This window comes from Myotis lucifugus, unplaced genomic scaffold (genome assembly GCF_000147115.1).
Source record: "Myotis lucifugus unplaced genomic scaffold, Myoluc2.0 scaffold_189, whole genome shotgun sequence".
NCBI lineage: Eukaryota > Metazoa > Chordata > Mammalia > Chiroptera > Vespertilionidae > Myotis > Myotis lucifugus.
Window position 1 is genome coordinate 1,627,320 of NW_005871237.1, and position 24,304 is coordinate 1,651,623.

Here is a 24,304-nt window from a genome sequence, read left to right on the forward strand (position 1 = left end):
CACCTGGCCCTAGCTGGTTTGGCTTAGTGGATAGAGCATTGGGCCTGTGGACTGAAGGGTCCTGGGTTTGATTCCAGTCAAGGGCACATGCCCAGGTTGCAGGCTCAATCCCAGTAGGGGCATGCAGGTGGTAGCCAATCAATGATTCTCATCATTGATATTTCTGTCTCTCTCTCCCTCTTGCTTCCTCTCTGAAATCAATAAAAACATTAAAAAAAAGATAAATAGTACATACCTGAAAGTTGCTGCAAGAATGAATAGATTACAATGAGAAAACTGCTTAGAACAGTAGCTGGCATAGAGCAAGCACCATATAGAAATATTCACTAAGTTTACTATACATATCTATAGATATATGTATGTACCTATATATCTACCTCTATATATTGTAATTTTCTAGTGCAATAGACTTTTAAAAACATTTAAGTTAGTCCTATCTTTCACTTAACTATTTTTATTTTAATATAAAATAAAGTGTACTTTATGTTAGAGAAATAACCATCTCAGTATGATGTCTTGATCTCTTTATTTTTCTTATATATCCTGCTGAGCCAGAATTCAAGTCCTATCAGTATAGAACACATTTCTTTGGAAGCCCAGAGAAAGTCTCTATCTTTCTGGCTTGGAAACCCATTTTAATTTGATAAATGAATTGGCTAGAATAGTATTCCATAATTCCTTAGACATTCACACTTTTTGAAGTGTTAGGAAAGCCAGTCTTTCATTATTTGCATAAGAATGAATATTAGCAAATTCTTTATCACCCATTTCTCAAACACAATTTTACTTGTAGAAATATAGAAATGTTGAAGAAATTAAGTTCAACAGTAATAAAACAAATTATTTAAATTTTGAAAAATAAAAATGAAATCCAAGTGGGAATTCTAGCCTTTATTACTTTGTACAAGTAGGGAGGGAAGAGGTCAAAATTGGAGATATAGGAAATTAAGGTGAAAGTTTGAAGTCTTGCTTTAATTTACTGTTCCCTGGTCAAAACCCATTACAACAAAAGTCTCTGTAAATCAAAAAGATTTCTGCTCCCTAGCCAGTACCCTACTAATTTCAGGTATTATTCAATATGAAATAATTCCAGAACTAAAAAATAATTGGAACAGGCTCTTAAAGTTGATTATAACCGGATTGACCTGTATGAAGGCCATATCCCAGTAGAGTGATCTATCATTTTTCAGCTTTGACTTCCTTTACTTCTTATTTTTTAATAAAGCATAATTTTAATTTAGAGCTTATTAAGTGCATCTGAGTTATGGTTTGCTCATGTTTGTAATTAAAGGTAAATTTTCTCTCTCGGAATTTCTTCTTAATTTACTAACAGTTTCTTTTATATATTAAAAAGAGCACTGGAATAGGAGTCAGAAAACTCTAACCACAGCTTTGTAATTAACTTCCCATGACCTTGAATATACCAGTAAATCTTTCCAGATCTTAGTCTCTTTATCTTTAAAATGAGAAATTCGAATTATATCATCTCTGAAATTTTGTGATTTTTTCCCCATTTGTTTTTACTTTAGCTTTTGCTAAAACAAATCTTAAAACAGCCCTGATCAATGGCTGGGAATTTACAGAACAGTCTGATAGATAGTGGTGGGAGGACAGGAATATCTTCCATGTTTGAACATTGGAATTCTTTCCTCCAGATCAAGAGTGAGGCAATTATCTGAGGAGGGATTAAGAGGCACAATTTTATACATAGTTTCAATGCTTGATAAAAATTAAGTCTAATTGTAGCTTAGACTGGATATCATGGTAGTTTTAAGCCAAGTGAGAGTATTTGTCTAAATAGTACTAATTACAGTGATAAATTACATTCTTCTCTAACATCGTACACATAATATGTGGTTGTTACTCTTACTAGATTTTAGTGGCAATTTGTTCTAAGGTAGAAATTAGAAGTCTTAAAGAGAAATATTTTGCAAATGGTGTTTGTAAGTAATTTATATACCTATATATATAAAAGCTAAGCAACCGTTACGACCGAACGACCAGTCGCTATGACACACACTGACCACCAGGGGGCAGACACTCAAAGCAGGAGCTGCCCCCTGGTGGTCAGTGCGCTCACACAGTGGGAGCGCTGCTCAGCCAGAAGGCCAGGCCTGTGAGGATTGGGCTGAAACCTAGAAGTCCGACATTCCCTGAGGGGTCCTGGATTGTGAGAGGGCACAGGCCAGGCTGAGGGACCCCACCAGTGCATGAATCCATGCACTGGGCCTCTAGTAGATATAATCTATATAACTAGAAGTCTTATGAATCAGGAACTTGTGGCTCCAGAGCTTAGCACAGTGCCTGGCACTTAATAAATATTTGTTAAATGAATGAATAAACTTTTGGAAAGTCTGCATGGAGATGAAGTGACAGCTATAAAGCAGATACAAATTTATTTGAGACTCTTTTATATGGGAAAATTAAAAGTAAAGCTGATAGTTTGGTTGTCTTTTGAGTGAAAAACAATTTCTCTTTTCTCACTTATGGTGGATATCTTAGGTATGCATTGTAGCTAAGCAAATAACAACACAGATTCAGTGTATATTATCCAGACTTGCTTTTACTTTTTCTCTCAAACAGTTTGAGTTTTGGTGGTAAATAAACTGTTTGAGGAAGGGAATAAGTGCATATTGTACTTACAATAAGAATTAAGAATTCTGGCTTTTTTGAGCACTTTTATCTGGAACAAACTAATATTGTTTGCTGTGCTCTAAATTCTCCATTTGTAAAGAGGAAATGCATGTTAAGAGATATATACCAAAACAACATCCATAAATAAGTACTTACTTATTATTGTAGTTTGAGCTGGCAGTAGTTCATTGATGGTATCTGATGTTATATTTACCTTTTTTAAAAAAATTGAAGTCACCAGTGTGCTCTATACCTACTGAATAATCGGCTTTCTATTTTAGTTTTTTAAAACCCTTTTTAGGTCATGAAAAGATAAACCATCTTCATGTTTATTTGATAAAGTCCTGACTCTCCTCATCCAGAAAATACATATGTGTACCTACACACTATTTTTCATATAATTTCAAGGGTTTTTGTTAGATATTCTGAACTCTTAAGAGAGCCAATTTGACCAAGGGTTCAAAACCCGTGTTCTAAAAGATACACACGAAACCAATATAAAAATTGATCAGAATACAGTATTTCTGATTTCTCTATTGATATACCCAATGGAATTCTCTCCCACCTGTTTAGATTAATGCCCTCTCTTCTGCATTTTCACCATTCCCACATGTTCATCTTACCTAACTCATTTGATTGCACTTAAGAAACTTTGGAGTAATTTTTTTAAAAAAAGACAAATAGTTCTTTAAAAATAGACATACAAATTTCAACTCACATAATTCACAAAATAATTTGCAATTAATTGATTGAATAGTATCCACTTTTTCCAGTAGATGGCACTAGATTTACATTCTTTCACAGCATATAAGGCTACACAGCACATAGGTACGTTGTGACAACTTAAACAAAAGTATGTAAAGAATAAACAGTTAAGAACATATGGATTTATAAACCACAAATTTTTCTGCTTATCATATATTCAAACTATTTGTGGAATACAAAACCTTTTTCCATTTTCAATAGGATTCCAACTTCCTTATGCTTGAACATCTCATTGAAATTGTCTTTCATGTGTAGACTTTTTATAAACTAAAACAAGTTTTCATAGATTAATTTATCTTGCATCCAAATAGCTGATTTAACAATAATTTATAGTTTTATATGCAGCTAAATTTTCTTCAGCAGACCACCCAAGAATTAAAGAAAATTTCACATTTTGTTTTGCTATGTTTTGAATTTTTATAGAATCTTGAAAATGTTATTAGCTTAACATGTTGACTGTTAGCATGAACTGTTTTTTGCATGAATTAAAATATTTTTGGAAACCAAGAAAGTTTATATTTAAAATATTGATCAATAATAAGTACTCTGGTGTAGCTATATTTTTCCAAAACAAAATGTTTTAGTAGCTCTATGATATAACATTTTAGTTAATGCATAAAAGTTGCTATACAGCATCTAATTACTACATGTGTTTTAAAAAATATTTGTGCATAAGGCTAAATATTATAGAACACTGCATCTGTATGAATAAGGTGTTGGGCATATTGTTGTTAAATGTGTTTTGTCAATATTTTGTTAAATATGAAATAAATTTTAATATTATATATTAATTATAAAACATATAGCAAAATCTAGTAGCAACAGAGATAAAATGGGCATGTACAAAAACTAAAACATTTTAGTTTTGTTTGAGAAATTCACTAATTAATAATGATTGGAAAGAATATAAAGCATATGAGTCCTAAAAACAGATGATAATTTTACAGGCTTAAATTATCTAGACAATATGGGTTGTGGAGAATTATACAGGTAGAGTTATTAGATGTTTATTTATCTAAACACATGTTCACAATAATATTACCTAACAGATTATAGAAGGATTTATTAAAATGAGACTGAGCCACCTTTGACTCTCAACAAACACGTGTTTAATGAAGGAATGAGGCATGAACGACAATTCACAAAGATTCACTAATAGAAAGGCTAGTTACTTGATAAATTTTCATTATCAGTCTTTTCTAGTTTATAGCTTCATCCTAAACATTTTATTTAGAGATTTCATTTCTCATGGCTGCTTTTGCTAGATACATTTTAATTTAAAATGCTTTACATAAATTTTACTGAGATGCAATTGCAAATTGTCTCTACTTTTTGTGCCTTTGCATTTAAAAGCAACCATTTATTTGAAAATTTAAAATCCCCATCTCATTTATTTCAAATCCCTATTTTTCTCCTTTTCTAAAATATTTAGGTTTTTGCACTAGTATTAGTCACATAAAATACATGTTATAAAAAATATACCATGAAATGACAAAGGTGTCAGTTATTTAGGTGGTTTGTAAGAGGTATACCTTTATAGAATTTAAATTTACTCAATAACTACTATGATAAGTATTTCCTTCAACACTATATATTTAATATGTTCAGCCACATAATTGCAAAGAAGGGAATGCTGATTTAAAGAATTAGATTATTTGAATTTTAAGCAAACAAAGGAAATGCAAAATTCTGTAGCTGTAGGTTTTAAGATTTGGTTTTGTTGCAGAAATGCATGTTAGCTCATAGAATGATAAAGCTCTTCATGTTATATTCCATTTTGATTAATATTTTAATATATCTTGTGCAAATTTTAGATAACATCATAAGTTTGAGAGATAACATCATACGTTTTAGAGCTTGCGATTATATTATTAGTATTGGTGAAGAAACTGATTGGAAAGCTTAATTTGCATTTAGTGGTTTGTTTTTACCACCAGCCCGTTTAATTTTTTATTCCTATTCTTCATCTTATTAAACATACTTGTTAAAATTTTCTCAATTATATATTAGCATCAGGTGTCAACATTATCTGATGTTTCCTAGAAATCTATTTTGTGCAACTTTTATCTCTGGCTGTAAGGAGGAATAACTAGAAAAACATTTTAAAATTCGGGGGGCATATTAAATAAGTCTGGGAAAGGTGTTTGGTTTGATCAGCCAAAGTCTTTTCCTAAGACAGGGAAACCCTTGGTTGTTGCAAAGGGAGCTCCAGAAAGGCAGACTGTTTATTTGGGGTCTATTTAGCTTACTGTCCCATCTCAGCAGCTAGAATTGTGTTTGTTACCTAATAGGTGTTCAAGAAATATTTGTTGAATGAATCAATGGTTGTGAATAAATAGCATCATCATATGTATCAAAATAATGTCATATTGTAAATAATGTGATCTCTGTTTTTAAGGAATCTATATCCTGGTGAGAAAGATGGCTACTTTAGGTCCAAGTTTTGTTATATATAGGATGAAGGAAGTTATATCCTTGATGGTCTTATGAATCTATATAAACACTTCCTCTTTTGCTGTGCTGTGGAGGGAGGGAGTAGAAGAATTAAGAAGCATTGTGCTTCCTTCTGCCAGAGTGGCAAAATGGCTTGTTGGATAGGATTTGAAACAACAACAGTTCTTCTGAAGGATATTGAAGGAATGTGTAGATGTAATTAGCAGGAGGTGGTAGGGTGGGGGATGGCAGCATGGGGGTGGGAATGGAATGTGGGCACATTGGTTAGTAAAAGATTGGCATGTTAAAGCACAACAAAGCATGGGTTCAAGAGAGAAATGTAATGAATGAATAACTTAAAAGAGGAAAGCTGCAGACAAGAGAACCTGGCTCTCATTAACCAGGTGTGTGACCATGTCAAGTAACTTCTTTGGGCCTTGATTTCCTCATATGGGATTTGAAGCATTTGAGATCTTGCTCCCCAGCACATAATGTCAGTTTGGCTCAAACTCTTATTAAAAATAAAAAGACTTAGTTCTACGAATACCCTGTAAATCAGACCCCCATTATCAAACCGAGATACTCTGCATGTTGCCAGATTTTATAAATTCTAAGATGTGCATCTTACATTTTATATTTTATCATCTTGGTGATCAGGATGTAGCTTTAAAAATTGTGATAAGAAAGCATTGTGTCATAGTTTGATTGGCAACTCTTTTTTTTTTTTTTTTTTTACTTTTCTAATGGAGCATAAAATAATGGTGCATCAAAATACCACATTTTTCATACTGCACATCAGCATAAGCGGTCTTCATTAAGAAGCCCATGTAAGCAAGATTTCCTTAATCTGGTTTGACTATGGAAACTTTCTCTCCTTCCCCTCCCCCTAGGAGGAACAACCTTAGCATTTATTTTCAGAGCCAGTATACATTTTGGGGAATGCTAGATTAGGTAACCTCATAGTCTTAAATCCACAGAGTTAATGGAATATTAGACATAAAAGATTTGAATGTGGAGCTCTAGAGAGAGAATAAAAGATTCAGAGTAGTAAAAGAGGAAAAAAATTTAATCCATCATTCTTTTTATAATTATACTGATTTATTAAGCAAATACTGTTGTTGTAGTTTTTAAACTAACTCCTAAGAAACAAAATGCAAAGACATTATTTAGAAAATATCTTTCCGGAAGAAAATTTAAATAGCAATAATTAAAATGGAGAGTTGAATAAATATTTAAATACAACTTATATTTGTTTAGTGCTTCCTCTTGCCCAGGCACATTATGAGGTGCTGGCATGCAAAGATGACAAAAATATATATTGGTTTGTGCACTGTCCTGCAAGGAGATATTGAATAATTCAAGAAAATCTGAATTCCTTTTCTTTAATTATCTGGGTGATAAAATTCTTGACCTTTTTTTCTCTCTAGAATCTACCAGATTTTTCTGGAATGTAGAGACTCAGATTTAGCTGCTTTATTGAATAGCAATTGCAGACTTGTTTTTTGCTCATTGTGCCAATTAATTCAGATTTTAAATTTGATTTGGCAACAGTGTAATTTTAGAAATTTACAAAGCTGAGCTCTTAGACAATATAAATTTTATTTTTTCCTAATGAATACTTATGTTATATTTAAATAAAATTCTGCATAATAATCTAAGAGAGGACTCCTTTCCTTCCTTTCTGTGGGTGGTTACCTCTCATCTCCCTTGCAGTCTGTGTTCCCAAGGGGGCAGGGGAGAATGGGAAAGAAAGCTATTTTTTGCAAGTCTTTTTGATTGCATGTGAAATGTAGAATGGAAATGAGCCTGTCTGTTTTTAATTTTTTTTTCTGTATGGGCTATGATGTTCTAGTGAAGACCCATACTGGAAAAAAAAATTAAAAACAGGGAACTCCAACTTTGTCAGACGTTTCACATGCAATCAGATAGACTTAGAGTTAAATGACTTTCTCTTCCACTACTGTCATTTGATGATGGAAGTGCCTTTAAAAATTCTCTTTTTACTCAAATGCCTTGCAAGACAGAAAATGTTTTTTGGATCAAGACATGTTTTAAATATTTTCCTAAACTCTAGGCTTTCTGGTCCACAGTAATATAAAAATCTTTGCTCTTGGTATTGGAATTATGTTTTAAATAGTTGACATGTACTCTTTAGTTCTTTTTGATACTTAAAGAATGCTGATAGAATGACTACTGCACATGAACTAAAAATTAAAAATTTGTTGCACACAAGTAAAAGAAATGTAAAATGTGGTTTCTATCTTAAAGAGTCATTCAGGTGAATGTTCCATCAGGATGAACGTAGCAGCAAAGCTTTCCATTGTCTCCTCTCAAGAAAATCATGCAGCCTCACAAAGGAGAACTTACTATTAAAGGGTAGAATTTTGAGTCATTAATAGGCTTTAGATGTCATGGGAAATATAATTACTCCCATTGATTTATAGAGAGAAAATGTTTGCACATTTACCCCTTAATTTTAAAACTGCCTTATTTATCACCTCCCCAATTTCTCCTCTAACAAATCTGAATATACATTTTATCCTGGCTCGTTTTTTGCTTTGTTAAGTTAGCTGATAGATACCACTTACATGAAAGATGCTGCATTCCTTTCATTAGGATAAGGTACTTCCCACCTTGACACTACACATCTGATCACACTGCATCTCTCAGCTTGTCTAGATGGAATTTTGTTCCCTGTTTGAATTTCCTCTGGCCCTCTGACCCTATAGATGCTGTTTCTGCAAATTGAGTATTCTATATCCCAATTATAACCAGACAGAGTCACTCTAGGTGGGCACTACTTTAAGAGTGTTAATGTCTTCTTTGCTAACTCTGTCTACACAAAATTTTGCAAATACTTTTGCTATAAGACTGCACATTGTATTGGTTGTTTCTTTTCTTCCTGCTAGAGTATGTACTCTCCTAGGGCAAGAACCTTGGCTTGTTTTTTCAACTTTTCAGTGCTCATCACAGATCTTGATTCATTGTCAATGTCCAATAAATAGTTGTAGAAAGTATTAGTTAATATTAGGCTCAACAGTTTATATCTTCAAAGAATTAATAACCTGGGAGAATAAAACAGAAATAACCAAAGACATTTGAGGATAATTTCAAATGCTACATTAGCCTGTATAAATAGTACCTTGCAGAGTAAATACACTAATACTGAGGGTCTACAGATGAAAGGAGTGAACAGAATAGGGGTGAATTTATCAGGTTATTTACTTAGAAGGAAAACTTGCTTGAAAATATTTCTCGGATCTTGTTTAATTCAAGAAGTTTAAGATGGTGGGTTGCTTTGATATGCTTATAATGTCCATTGATATTAATTAGAACTCTATACATGCATCAATGGAATATTACTGAAACATCCATAGAACTGTTTTAGGTGAAATAATAGAAAAACAGAAAAAAGGCATTAAGTGGGATTATTACTATGACAAAGATATGATTTTTCTCACATATAGAAAAGAAAAGTCTTTACCGTAAAAAAAAGTTGTTTTCTGATGCCTAAGACTTGGAGTTTTATTTTCTTTGTGTTATTTATCTTTTGAACTTGGAGGACAGATGAAACTAAACTGAATCTGTAGGTGAAAATTAAGAATGTTTTAAAAAAGTGGAAGCTAAGTTTAGGTACTAATTTTATGCTCTCTTCAGTTATACATGTTCCCTGCCATCACCTACAAGATTACTCTGAAGGGAAGAGTTATTGAAGTAGTTCAGAAGGGTGAATGCATTGTTTGGCCAAAGGGTTTTGCTCTTTAGGCCCATCAAAAATTCAACACATAGCCCAGCAGGTGTGACTCAGTAGTTGACCGTCGACTCAGGAACCAAGAGGAGGTTACCGCTTCAGTTTGATTCCTGGTCAGGGCACATGCCAGGGTTGTGGGCTCAATGTCCAGCAGGGGACATGCAGGAGGCAGCCAGTCGATGATGTTTCTCATCGATTTTTCTCTCTCTCTATTCCTCTCCCTTCCTCTCTCTCTGAAAATCAATAAAAACGTGTTTTTAAAAAGTTCAACACGTAAAACAACTATTGAGTATCTTCTTACACATGACTCCAGATTGAGAACAATGATCTAGATTCTAGAGTGAAAGGGAATAGACTAGCAGAGCCTGCACTCTGGCTTCCGTTCAAAGTTTAGCCAGACAGATACTCTCTGAGGGCTATTTTGAGTATAGCACTTTGCTGAAAGGATATTCACTGAGATTTCTCTTGGAAGTAAAAAAAGGTAATGTGAGACACTGTAGTAAGATATGTAATTGTAAATTTCCTGGTGTAAACACATGTTCTTTGCATATTTAAATAGTCAATTATTTATTCACTAGAGGCCTGGTGCACAAAAATTTGTGCCCTCGGGGGGGGTGTCCCTCAGCCCGGCCTGTGCCCTCTCGCAGTCTGGGACCCCTCGGGGAATGATCACCTGCTGGCTTAGGCCTGCTCCCCGGGGGATTGGGGCTAAGCTGGCAGTCAGACATCCCTCTGGCAGCCTGGGAGCCCTCAGGGGATGTCCACTTGCCAGCGGGGAGCAGACCTAAGCTGCAGTCAGACATCCTTAGCGCTGCTGAGGAGGCGGGAGAGGCTCCCACCACCACCACTGTACTGGCAGCCGTCAGCCTGGCTTGTGGCTGAGCAGAGCTCCCCCTGTGGGAGTGCACTGACCACCAGGGGGCAGCTCCTGCATTGAGCGTCTGGCCCCTGGTGCTCAGTGTGTGTCATAGTGACCAGTCATTCCCAGTTGTTCTGCTGTTAGGGTCAATTTGCACGTTACCCTTTTATTATATAGGATAGAGGCCTGGTGCACGGGTGGGGGCTGGCTGGTTTGCCCTGAAGGTTGTCCCGGATCAGGGTGGGGGTCCCGCTGGGGTGCCTTGCCAGCCTGGGTGTTTACAGGCTGGTCACACCCCCTTCAGGGTGGGGGTCCCCACTGGGGTGCCTGGCCAGCCTTGGTGAGGGGCTGATGGTTGTTTGCAGCTGGTCACACCCCCTTCAGGGTGGAGGTCCCCACTGGGGTGCTTGGCCAGCCTGGGTGAGGGGCTGATGGCTGTTTGCAGGCTGGTCACACCCTCTTTAGGGTGGGGGGGCCCCACTGGGTGCCTGGCCAGTCTGGGGGAGGGGCTGAGGGCTGTTTTCAGGCTGGCCAAGCTCCCCCGGTGACGGAAGCTCCCAGCCTCTCCTTTTTTTCTTTTTTTTTTATTCTGGGATTTATTTACCTTCTATATTTGAAACTTTGTAGCCTGGAGTGGAGCTCAGAGGTGGCCAGGGCGGGCAGGAGGGAAGCTTGACTTCCTCCATTGCCAAGGGCAACCCAAGGCTCCAGCTCCATGGCCACGGCCCACTGAAAGCAGGTATCTTGGGTTTATTTATCTTCTATAATTGAAACTTTGTTGCTTTGAGTGGAGCTCAGAGCCCGCAGCAGCAGGCAGGAAGCTTCACTTCCTCGATCATTGGGGCAACCAAGCCTCCTGCTTGCTCCAACTCCGTGGCTGCTGGCCGCCATCTTGGTTGGGTTAATTTGCATATAGTCGCTCTGATTGGCTGGTGGGCGTGGCTTAAGGCGTAGCAAAGGTACGATCAATTTGCATGATTGTCTTTTATTAGTGTAGATATTCAGGTTTTAGCACTGGTATTGCAGTTACCTGTCTCTACCACTGGAGTATGAACTTCTTGGCATATTGATCCTTGCATTAGCCTTTTCTGACGTGTGTCCAGAAAGCACTTCCTTCAGATATCAGCACAGCCAACTTCCTCTCTTGCTTCAGGCTTTGCTCAAATGCCACCTTCTCAGTGAGACCTACCTTGACCACTCTATTTAAGATCACAGCTCTTACTTTTAGCACTCCCAGTCCTCTGTGCTCTACTTAGTTTTGCTTTCCCCTTCATATACTTATCACCCACCTTCTAACAGGCTATATAATTTACTTATTTATCGTTATGTGTTGCTGTCTACCTTTACTCCTGCTGCCTCTATGGAAGCTTTATGAAAGTAGGATCTTAATTTTGTTCACGGGTATATCCTAAGTACTTAGAATAATGCCAGCATATAGTAGGTGCTCAATAAATAATGAATGAATGAATGAGTATATTTTACTTAGTACAGTGCCTGGCATTCTGTAGACACTCAATGTTTTTATAACTAAAAAAAAAAAAAGTAAGAAAAAATGTTGGATCAGTGGTCTTCAAAGTAAGCCCTGCAATCCTAGTTTCATGGAAACCTAAGCACAGTAAGCAAGTGTCATGACATTTTAGATTGTATGTTAATCTTATGAGTGTTTTCCCTACATAGGTCTACACTGAGAAAAAAATCAGAAGGACTGGTTATGCTTCTACAAGCATAGAGCTTTTCTCCCCTGTGCTTTGCACTTTTAAAAAGCCTTTATTGAATATTATTTTACATGATACCTCAAAAATGGACTAGATATGGCTTTATTAATGCCCACTTATTTAGAAATTCCTAACACTGCATATATGGGATAAAATTTTGTTCAGATTCCCAATCTGACAAATTAATAACCGGCTGAAATTTATTTGTTAAAATGAAAGTATATTATTTTAAAATATAGTAGCAAGGTATTTCAACATGAATTTTACTGTTTTATTCTAGTAAACTCAAAACAAGATAGTCTTATTATCTACTATTCACTTATTATCTTGGGAAAATATTTAATAGTTTCATTTTTTTCTGATCCTAGAAGCAAAATTAAAGTTATGGGATCTTTAGGTTTTGTTTTGATTTTTCACACTGAAATATAAGATTTATGACTTTAAAGTGCTTTAAGATTGAGGTAACAGATCTGATTTACTTCTTAACAGGAAGTTAAAAAGCCTTTCAACATTTTATAGACTTTGTGAGAATCCCGTTTGAACCTTGTCACTGACCCTGTGCTGAAGGAATGAACACAGAAAACAGACGTTAGCTAATAGACAAATGTATTTATTTTTTCTGGATGTACTGTGGTGATTATAACTTTTCTTCCTTATTATCTTAAGTTGTCAGTGATAGTTTTTAAGCTGAAAGTTATTGCAAAATTAAAGAAGTAAGTTGCAACATATTTTTTCCTCACAGAAAATACAATGACCATGGGCTTTGCAGTTAGACAGCCCTGGGCTTGAGCAGCTATACCTACTATTTGCTTTTTGTCTTGAGTAAGTTGTGTTAAACCTCTGAACCTCAGTTTCTGTGTCTGTAAAATAGGCATGCCATCTGTCTCCCAGAATCATTGAGAGGATTAAATGTGTTCACGTAAAAGTGCCTAGAAATGTGCCTGGCACATAGTAGGTACTAAGTTTCAGTTATTTTCTTTCAATTCCTATTTTAAACATTTTTTTAAAAAATATATTTTATTGATTTTTTACAGAGAGGAAGGGAGAGGGATAGAGAGTTAGAAACATCGATGAGAGAGAAACATCGATCAGTTGCCTCCTGCACACTCCCTACTGGGTATGTGCCCGCAACCAAGGTACATGCCCTTGACTGGAATCGAACCTGGGACCCTTGAGTCCGCAGGCCGACGCTCTATCCACTGAGCCAAACCGGTTAGGGCTCAATTCCTATTTTAAACATTTTTATGATAACTTGAGCAAAATACTGTTCTGAGGGAATTAATATAGAAAACTAATTACCAGTAAATTATTGCAGCACACTGAAATATCTGACCTGGCTCCCTTTTAAAATACAGTTTTCACTGCGGGATTTACTATAATCAGAAAGATAACGTAATGTTGCATTTGTTCAGAGTTTACTAAGTGGTACTGTGCTCCTTAGAGCAGACCTGTGAGGGTGGTAGTACAAAGTCAGAGACTGCCTGGCTACGGTCACATGACTGGGAAGCAGGCCGAGCCAGAACATGGACTCTTGCTGTAAGTTGATTACTCCTTAGAGCAAAGGTTTCCCATTGGAGCTTCAAGACAATATTGCCTCTGAGGCAACAACATGGAACAAGCCTTAATATAAAAAGAGGCTTTGGTCATATTTCAGTAAATAAATGCCCTTGGTTTGGGTCCATGATGGATCTTATCTATACCGAAGTTACTCTGTAGAGAATGGTATTGTGATTAGATATCAAAGTGGCAGTATTGCCCCCTCAAATATACTTTGTGTTACATGTATACACACACACTTCTACCTTCAAAGTACTCTATTAAACATTTAAATAAAGGGAAAAGTCTTCTCATAACATACTTCTAAGCCAATTTAGAGGTCATTGAGCAGATGTCACATAATACTAATGTTAAATTACCCTGGGTAATAAGAAAATTATAGTACCTAAGTGAAGATAGTAAAGGGAAACCATCAAATGAATTATTCTAGAATTTCAAAATGAAATTATTTCTTCAAAATTAACAGTGGCACCACATGACTTTAGGAAAGTGAGTCGGATAGGAAGAAGGAAATCAGAGACAAAAGCTAAGCTTTTCTTTGTTTATACAGGGTGGGACAAAAGTAGGTTTACAGTTGTATGTATGGGAAATAACAATAACAAATAAAATACTACAAGAATAAACTCTGTTTCATGTACTCACAACTGTAAACCTACTTTTGCTCTGACCTGTATATGCCAATCTTTGGTTGTGATGCTAAAGAACTAATGTAATAGTATAGCTTTCAGTTGTCCTGGAAGTATTTTATTGTTAAACCATGTGACAAGAAATGTATTAAAATCTGACTAACTTCTCATTGAGTTGTTTCATATAAAATCACAATAGTTGTTTCTAGTTGACATATACTTCCTTTTGCTATTAGGTACACTTTCACAGCCTAATTATTTTGAGAACATAGTATGACCAAAGAATAAAAATGTACCAAGTTGACAACTTTAAATAAGCACTAGCCTTTCTTAAAGAACAAACCTCACTTACAGTTAGGAAACAATATTTATATTTAAGGTTGAAAAGCCAGGATGTAGGAAAATTTTGCTAATTTGGAAGATGACCTTTAAGGGCACCAAAACCAAATAATTTGTAGGCTATGACATAGGGCACATTCCTACAAAATTTGTGTGAATACTGCTTTAGTGGTTCTTGAAAGACAAACAAAGAAAGCTGGAATGAAATCTCTATCCCCCTCCCCAATAAGACGGAGACTAACAAAAGGTACAGCAGCACTCTTTCAAAGCTTGCCGTTACGGCGGGTCTCTGCAGTGCAGTTAATGAGATGGTTCATGGTGGGAAATAATCTGTTTTTAACAATGTTTAGATCAAAAGTAATTTCTAATCTATGAGCTAAAGTCTCTTCAATACCCTTCATTCACTAGTAAAGCTTTTATGTTTGTATTATTTGCTTCAATCAGATGTTTTCAATTTTACCTTTTCTCCTACAAATACTTGACATGGTTCGTCAATACTGACCAACAGTTTTATTCGTTTTCCTCAGAAAAGAGAGATTTTTGAGAGAGGGGAATGAAAAAGAGAGAAACATCTTTGCCTAAACGATTTGCAAGCATCTGTGCTTTAAGCTACTTTTTATGAACACTCCTTAGTAAATGACTCAAGGTAAAAAAGCAGAAAAGCATCCAATGTTAGGAAATTGCAATCCAATACCATGTAATTTAAACCTGCAGTTGCTTCTCTTGTACTAAATGACATACAGATGGGTAGCTTAGTTCTCTCAACTTTGGGAACACAATTGGTCTTTTTGTATGAATGAACATATATTAGCAAAAATATTTTGGACAGAATTGTTTAATTCTAATTGTACAGATTTTAACTATCCATGCCACTGGGAAGAATAATTTCAAACAGGATATTTTGTTGTGTTAAATTTGCAATTAATGATTTTTGGGAACAAAATCAACAAAGATATAACCCTTACAGAAAACAAAGAAAGAAAAACAAAAAGATAACGTCTAAGAAGTCTATAGTGAATTGAACAGAAAGGGGCCTATCACAGTCAATGGCTTATTTAATTTAAGAAAGAGCAGTTCTGCATTCAAGCTGTGGAGAGGTCTGTTCTGACAGGACAAACATTTCTCAGGGAAACATTTCTATCTCCTCCTTGGTACGTATTAACAGTGTAAGTAGTAGGTGTTTGGATAAAGCCTAGTGTAACATGGGGTGCGCCCAGTGAGAGGAGAGGCCATCTTGCCATTAACGATAGGCCAGCTTTTCCTAAGGATCTTGCCAGGCCAGGGCAGGGCCGATGCGCTGTGTGTAAGGTCAGGCAAGGCGCTGTTTGACAACCCCCTGGCCTGCTCCAAGGTGCACCTTTCCCTTTGCCTCTGGTTTGCTCTTTTCCTGCCTCCGTATTTTCTCCTAGAGAACCAACCCCTCTGCCTTGGTGGCCCTGAGTCTGGAAGCTGATATCCTCCTTCCATCCCACCATCAGGGTAACTGGTTAGTTTTCTCCTAGTTTAATTTCAAGGAACTCACATACTGTGAACATTAGGTGCCTTAAAAGTAAAAGAAGTATAAAGCATTTCTACACCTAAATCATATGTCTTTATATTTCAAGAGACGTTGAGTTTAATATTCAGGAAACGAAGCAAGCCTTCTTTTAGTAATTTCAGAACATGACAAGAAATGTTTGCAGGTAGGGCCATCTGTGAGCCTCCTTCCCCCTGTGATGGATGGCAAAGAAAAGCACTTTTACTGCAGCCGGGAAGGTTGCCTTGTCCTGGAGTTATATTTCTTTTCACTCGTTTGTGCAGGTAAAATAAAATACTACATACAAACAGGTGTTGTCTGAACATTTTACTGCAGTCTGTATAGGTTGAAATAAAAGCTGCCATTGTTATTAGAATCGCATTAAAATTATTTCACCCTTCAAGTACACTTAATCAGTGAAGTGTTCCTAGATATACTTTGCAAAAAGAAAATGTAGGTCTCTAAGTAAAATCGCATTCACGATTCCTCTTCTCTTTGGCCTTCCTCTTCCCTATTTTTATCACGCTCTCTTTGGAACTTCTTGAGTCTGCGTTAGTGTAAAATGTCTTCTCCTGGGGTCTATGAAAAGTTTCTTGCTGCCTGTTTAACATGGTAAGATACAGTCTTTAAAAAGACATTTGTTTTTGAGAACTCTATAGAATCTAGTGAAGTATCTAACAGAATCACAGAAAACAACAATTCCTGGCCATGAAAAATATATTTTTAGTTTTTTTTTGTGTTTTTTTAAAAAAATAAGATGGTATTTAAATCACCCAGAATGTAAATTGAATGATGAAGCTGCTCTGTACTATAAAACCCAACATTATTGAATGGATAATTATTGTGTAATAATATGCCCATCATCTTATACATACAGTGTAAATAGAATTATACTTCTAAAATTTTCTATTTGAAAAAAAGAATTTCAAGGTATTGGGAAGCAGAAAGGATGCGCTCCCATCTTGTGAGTGTTCAGTGAGTTTTTACTGTCATGTGCTCGCAGTTGATACAGCACCTTGTCAGTGCTCCAGTGCAACCACCTGAATCTTGAGACACTTTTTTTGTTGTTTAATGGAGAGAAATAATCAGCTGCAGTTCAGGTAAATTTGTGCGTTAGGGACTGATCTGGTCATTGACAAGTGACTGCAGAAGCTGTGCTGTGGCGGCCAGCCAAAGCAATTATTTAGGATTCAAGCTAAAAAGCCTCCTCCTCTTTATCCTTTCTCTTTCCAGGGTCATGTAGGGATAGAAAGAACTGTAAGGTGGTCTTTTCCCAGCAGGAACTGAGGAAGCGGCTGACACCCCTGCAGTATCATGTCACTCAGGAGAAAGGGACCGAAAGGTAAGGTGAAATGTAAGAAAAAGCCATTAAGCGAAAGCTAGTTTTTTTTTCGTTCCCCTCCACCCACTTCTGCCTTTGAATCCTCTTCCTTGACATTTAAAGGATTCCACACTTATTTGCTAAAGACTACAAATTAGGATCCTTGGAAAGGTTTGAAAATGGTATTGTTTAGGTTAAGACTAAGTTTTATTTATTCTTTCCCCCATTTAATGAACACTCTATCTTATGTAAAGTCACAAGGCTTTTATTAAGGGCCTGTTTTTAGTTTACTACAAAATGTGTGGAAGTAATAGCGATTTAGGTACATTTTTTGGGAAGACATCACAGTAAGCAAAACCATGAGGGACATGGCGCTATGCCAGGATGCTGAAATTTTGAAGGTGGCCATTGTAAGTATAGACGTTTTGGCTGCAAAAAGAAGGTAGCATAATTTAGTTCCTTTCTACCCCACTCCAATTTCTTTTTGAAGCACATGTGGAGAAAGTATTTATTGGCTCATTTGTGGTTGGAATGTCAAAAATTTTCAATAACTGCCCTCACATGGCTTTGGTCCTTGGAAGTTCGCCCTAAGTCCTGAAAAAAGAGTTTGTTCACTTCCAAGACTCTTTTTAGTGAATAAAGTCTCTCTCAGCTGATTCCAGCTCAAAGGTAACTTGCCAAGATCCAACCATTTTGTTGTCTAATTTATACCATGGAGCTTGGCATAAGGCCGTAACTTACCTCTGATCCAAATTTATTAATTATGTAACTTCTTGTTTTCATTCATGAGCTGAAAGAGCTCTTTACCACACATGGGGTTCTTGTTAATAGGCAACACTCTCTTCCTGTCACAGTGGATATTGTTTACTGAATTTACCAAGTGTTGAATCCCTGACAAAGTCCACCCTCACTACACAATGAGCTAGCGGCGGACTTCAGTCCTAGCCCAGGAGGACTTCTACCCGTCCTGTTGTGTACATGACTAGCAAAATGATTTAATGCACACAAACAACTAGAGATTAGGTCATTCTTAAAAATTCTGTTTATAAAAAAATTGGACCTCATAAAGAGGGTGAAAGGATAATAAAAACAAGCTGCAGAGCACATAGACTTTTTGTTGGGCTAGCACAGCTGATTTGTATTAGCTGAATGACCTCCTAGCCTTTAAGATTGTTAACTTAGAAAAATATTCCCTTAAAGCTGCAATATTCCTTTTCAAACCAAAAAACAAGACTCCTTCCACTTGCAGTCTTTGGATCCTTCTGCATTTTCTGGTGTACACTCTTGGACACTACAGAGTAGCAGAAATCTTATGTAATAATGTTGTCTCTTTTTTTCTGCAAATCTGAACTAGGCTTTTTTTTTTTTAATAGGATTTTTTCCCCCCCTAAGCATTACGTAACTACATGGCTTAATTTTTTTATTTAACCTGGACTAGTTTGGAGTAGTTATATGCACATTTTATTATATAGATTTGAAATATATTAGTAATGTTCAGATTTCCATATGTTTGGTCTGTTCTCATTATAGGACAAAAAGCCCTTGAAAGATTTATTAGAGAAATATATTTTAAGTAAATACATTCTGTAAGAAATAATGCTAAGTTTACTTAATTTTTTAAATGCTCTGTTTGTTGTTTATCAGTGCCTTCGAAGGAGAATATACTCATCACAAAGATCCTGGAATATATAAATGTGTTGTCTGTGGAACTCCATTGTTCAAGTAAGTATGTTACAAACCTTTGGCTATGGACACATCACAGATGGCAACAAACTAGTTAGTGCTTGTTCATATTAGAGTCTTTACATTACTAGATTTTCATATTTCTGTTTCCCTCCCACAAAATAAAAGTAATTGTTGATTTTGCACTATTTGTATTTTTCAAATATCCAACATTAGCTTGTTCATTGTAGTAAACATGGTGCTTAGCAGAGCTATAAAAGATTTTGGTGAGTATAAAAATATTTCTCTATTTATTGAATTTTTCTATCAAGTAATGGCCCTACATTTACTTATTGGACCATAATGAAAGTTCTTCATGTGTATCCTACAGGTGGAATAATATCCACCAAGTTGATTATTCATATTTCTTCAATGAAGGGCAATACCTGTATTGAAAGTAACATGGGAATTATAACAGATACTTGTACGTATAGAAGCAAATTGCATGACATGAGTTTAACAGTTTTTGCATTGGTCCAAAATCTTTATTTTAAAGATCTCAATAGTTTACTATAAAATAGGCAGTGCATAGATTTTTCCACAAAAAAGTTAATTCAGACAGTGTATTCTGGAGATTATGAATTTTATTCAAGAAAGGAAAATTCTTACCAAAAATGTATTTATCTAGGAGGAGAAAATCCTAGAAGCCCCGTGCTTCCTGTGGGATGTTGATTTGGGGGAATAAAAAGGCAGAAACCTTAATTGAGAGTAAATGTCATGTATTTAAAACAATTACAAATTTCTTAGGGGAAATGAACAAACAATAATTTAATATGTGTAGTATGTAAAACATATCTCTCCATAAATGTTTCCCTTTTAAAGCACTAATATTTACATTTTTTTAAGAAATAACAGGAAACAGTAGTTTCTTTGAAAATTTTTTTTTTAAAGTTTCAAACCCTTCTTAGCTTGCATAAACCTTTTTGCACATTAGTGTTGGTTGAGAATCTGTTCTGATTTCTTAAGTATTTATTCTTCATGTTAAAAACCCAGCCCTTCAAATTGCCACCCATTTTCTCTCAGAAAACATACATCCTTGTATTTCAACACCTCTAGTGTGTGTCATAATAGTTGATGTAACACTTAAGATAGTTGCTGAGCCATGTTAAACTTGTTAATATCCTAAAAGGTAAAAATTTAGCCACATCCCCTTTGCTTTTTGTTTACGATTCTCCACCTCTTGTTTAATCATGTGATTCAATAAAGTAATGAATCTGAGGAAAACTTACTGTTTTAAATAAAAAGCAGAACCACTGTGAATGAAGGATTTAACCCATGTGAAATTTTGAGTCACAAAAACGAAAAGGAAGACCCTTATCCAAACATAGGTACTAGCGGGGGTCAGGAAGTTTCACATTTGATGGGCTAGTGCCTCTGTTTCCTTTAGCCTTCTTGGAAGGAAAGCTTTGATTTTCTAAGTTTTTATGGAATATGGTTTCATATTGTTATTCTACTTTTAAAAAATTGTCCTTATTTGGTTTCCTGTCCATTTTAGGGGGGAAATACCCCTGCGTTCGCCTCTGCTGTAGAATGGTAGTTTATTGATTTAGTGTTACTATCTTCCTACCAGAGAACTTTCCAGGGACCACAGGGCATGGACAGTTTTGAGGGAACGAATTTTCTGGTCCTCAGCTTCTGTATGTTCACTCTCCTGAAACTGATGTGTCTGAGACAGTCTCTGGTTGGCCACTTTTTCCTTACTATCTCCTTGATCATAATCAGCCTTCTCCCACTTCACAAAAGGTCTTGTACTGTGATTTATTGTCCCAGGGTAATCTCTAAGGCATAAAGCAAAACAACAGCATTAATTCTGAAGGAGGGGCCCATGAAAGCAAGGCAAAAAATATTGAACTGCTAAAAAATTATTGACATGTTATTTCATCTTGGCAAGGCTCAGTCTGCCCGCCTGCTTGTTTGCTCTTTTATCTCTCATTCTGTTGTCTGTCTGTCCATTTCCTACTAGTCTACTAGTACTTAAGTGAGATGGTTGTCATGAGAACATGTATCAGCATATTTATATACTTATTCAGATAGAAAAAAACAAAAGTCTTTTCTTGGAACAGATAATAAGCCTGATTTGGTTGGTAGATATAACAGATAGGACTGCCTTAGCAAATTAGGTTATATTGTGGCCTTCTCTATTCATTATATATAGCTTTAAGGTTTTGTTTTTTTAAATATATTTTTATTGATTTCAGAGAGGAAGGGAGGAGAGAGAGATAGAAACATCAATGATGAGAGAGAATCATTGATCACCTGACTCCTGCATTCCCCCTACTGGGGATCGAGCCCACAACCTGGGCATGTGCCCTGACCGGGAATTGAACTGTGACCTCCTCGTTCATAGATTGATGCCTAACCACAGAGTGACACCGGCTGGGCAGCTCTAAGGTCTTGAAAAGAATATTTTAAGCATGTAGTTTATATATAGAACACCAGAAAATTCCTCTTTTTCAATTATTTAAAATTTTGATAAGATATTTTAGTTGTTACTCTAAAGTATAAGAGGAAGTATGTATCAATCAGCACCAGTCTGGAAACAGAAACCACACAGTAATCTGAACAGGAAGATTTGATATAAGGAATTATTACCTATAACAGAGGATTGTGATAATGAGGGATTGTCTAGTAAACTAGAAGTAAATAGAAATTTTAAAGAATACAGAAATAGCAATTAGAAGAAGGACTGCCCTAGGACTGATATACAGCCCAAGAAAAAGTTTTCCCTGCAAGCCCCACCTCCCATCTCCCTCTCCCTGAGGCTGAGATCTGGCCTGTTGGAGAGGGCATGGCTGCAGCTCACTAAATTGCAGAGAAGTCACTGTAGTGTCACGATAATGCAACTTTCCAGAAATCTGCCTTCTGGAATTTTCTGGAAATCTAACCTCTAGGGCAGCAATTTTCAACCTTTTTCATTAGTTTTTGGCACACATAAACTACTTATTAAAATTCTGTGGCATAACAAAAAAATACTATATTTTTTGATAATCTGACAAAAAGTAGGTATAATTTTGATTCATTCACACTGGATGGCTATTATTGTTAGCTATTGTCATTTTCTTATTTGACACTAGAGGCCCGATGCATGAAATTCGTGCAAGAGTAGGCCTTCCTTCCCCTGGCTGCCGGCACCAGCTTCCCTCTGGCATCCAGGACCCGGGCCTCCCTCGCAGCCCTGGCTTTATCTGGAAGGTTGTCTGGAAGGATGTCTGGTTTAATTATCATACTACGCTTTTATTATTATAGAAGATTCTAAGGGAAAAGAGGTCAGTGCCCCTGACTAAATAGTCAGGTATTACATGTTTTAAAAATTCTTGCAGCACACCAGTTGAAAATCACTGGTCCAGTGAATCAATGGCATCGCTATTGGATACCCTCTTTAGATAATTGGTTTTGTACTTTTTTTTTTAATTAAATCTTTATTGTTCAGATTATTACATTTGTTCCTCTTTTTTCCCCCCCATAACTCCCCTCCTTCCAGCTCCCACCCCACCCTCCGCCCTCACTCCCCACCCACTGTCCTCATCCATAGGTGCACGATTTTTGTCCAGTCTCTTCCTGCATCTCCCACACCCCTTTTCCCCCCAAGAATAGTTAGTCCGTTCCCTTTCTATGTCCCTGATTCTATTATAATCACCAGTTCATTCTGTACATCAGGTTATTTATTCACTTGATTCTTAGATTCACTTGTTGATAGATGCATATTTGTTGTTCATAATTTGTATGTTTACCTTTTTCTTCTTCTTCCTCTTCTTAAAGGATACCTTTCAGCATTTCATATAATACTGGTTTGGTGGTGGTGAACTCCTTTAGCTTTTCCTTATCTGTGAAGCTCTTTATCTGACCTTCAATTCTGAATGATAGCTTTGCTGGATAAAGTAATCTTGGTTGTAGGTTCTTGCTATTCATCACTTTGAATATTTCTTGCCACTCCCTTCTGGCCTGCAAAGTTTCTGTTGAGAAATCAGCTGACAGTCGTATGGGTATTCCCTTGTAGGTAACTGAGTTTCTTTCTCTTGCTGCTTTTAAGATTCTCTCTTTGTCTTTTGCTCTTGGCATTTTAATGATGATGTGTCTTGGTGTGGTCCTCTTTGGATTCCTTTTGTTTGGGGTTCTCTGCGCTTCCTGGACTTGTAAGTCTATTTCTTTCACCAGGTGGGGGAAGTTTTCTGTCATTATTTCTTCAAATAGGTTTTCAATATCTTGCTCTCTCTCATCTTCTGGTACCCCTATAATTCTGATGTTGGTACGTTTGAAGCTGTCCCAGAGGCTCCTTACACTATCTTCGTATTTTCGGATTCTTTTTTCATTTTGCTTTTCCGATTGGGTGTTTCTCGCTTCTTTGCATTTCGAATCTTTGACTTGATTCTTGCGCTCCTCTGGTCTGCTGTTGGGAGTCTGTATAATATTCTTTATTTCAGTCAGTGTATGCTTACTTTCTAGATGGTCCTTTATCACACCATCGAGGGTCTCATTAGATTTCCTGTACATCTCATCAAGTTTATCGACAGACTCTAGAAGCCTCTTGAGAGACCTCAAAAGTGTGGTTCTGAACTCAATATCCTCCCTTGATAGTTTTGTCCTGTTTCTTTGTCTCCGCATTTTTTACGCTTTCTTGGTACACCCCCTAGTGGTCTTTGTGCGCAGTCTTGTTGTAGTTAAGCCTTGATTGTTGTAGTTAATACTAGAGGGATTTGACCTCCAGGCTGACTGGCTGTGTTAATCAGCTGTGTCTGCAGTGAAAGAACTTGTGTCCTCTAGGGAGGTGCTAATCTAGCCTTTGCCTGAGGCTATCCGGCAAATGCCTCTGTGCAGGGCTTGGGCGGGGCGGGTCCCACGGGATCAACAGGGCAGAGGAGGGAGCAGTTATGGCTGCTCTCAGTCCGTCCCCAGGGGCTCTGCCTCTCTGTCCCAGCAACCGCTGCAAACCTCGGAGGGACCGTAGCCAGACAGTCCTGCTTCTCCCATTTGAGCCTGGGTCCCTAGAGACTCGCCCGGATATGGAGCTCAGAGTCTGAGGCTCCCTCCGGATTGAAACAGACAACTGCGCCCTCAGCCACCAGCCG

The 24,304-nt window shown here is 36.7% G+C and overlaps 1 protein-coding gene across 1 annotated transcript in view; it reads left to right on the top strand.

Moving 5' to 3' along the window:
• The window catches only part of MSRB3 (methionine sulfoxide reductase B3), a 138,598-nt gene that overhangs the window by 3,321 nt on the left and 110,973 nt on the right, over positions 1–24,304 (top strand). The window contains exons 2-3 of the mRNA XM_023760669.1: positions 17,429–17,537; positions 19,161–19,238. Of these exons, the coding sequence (XP_023616437.1) occupies positions 17,429–17,537; positions 19,161–19,238 (187 nt within the window). The remainder of the gene's footprint in view (positions 1–17,428; positions 17,538–19,160; positions 19,239–24,304) is intronic.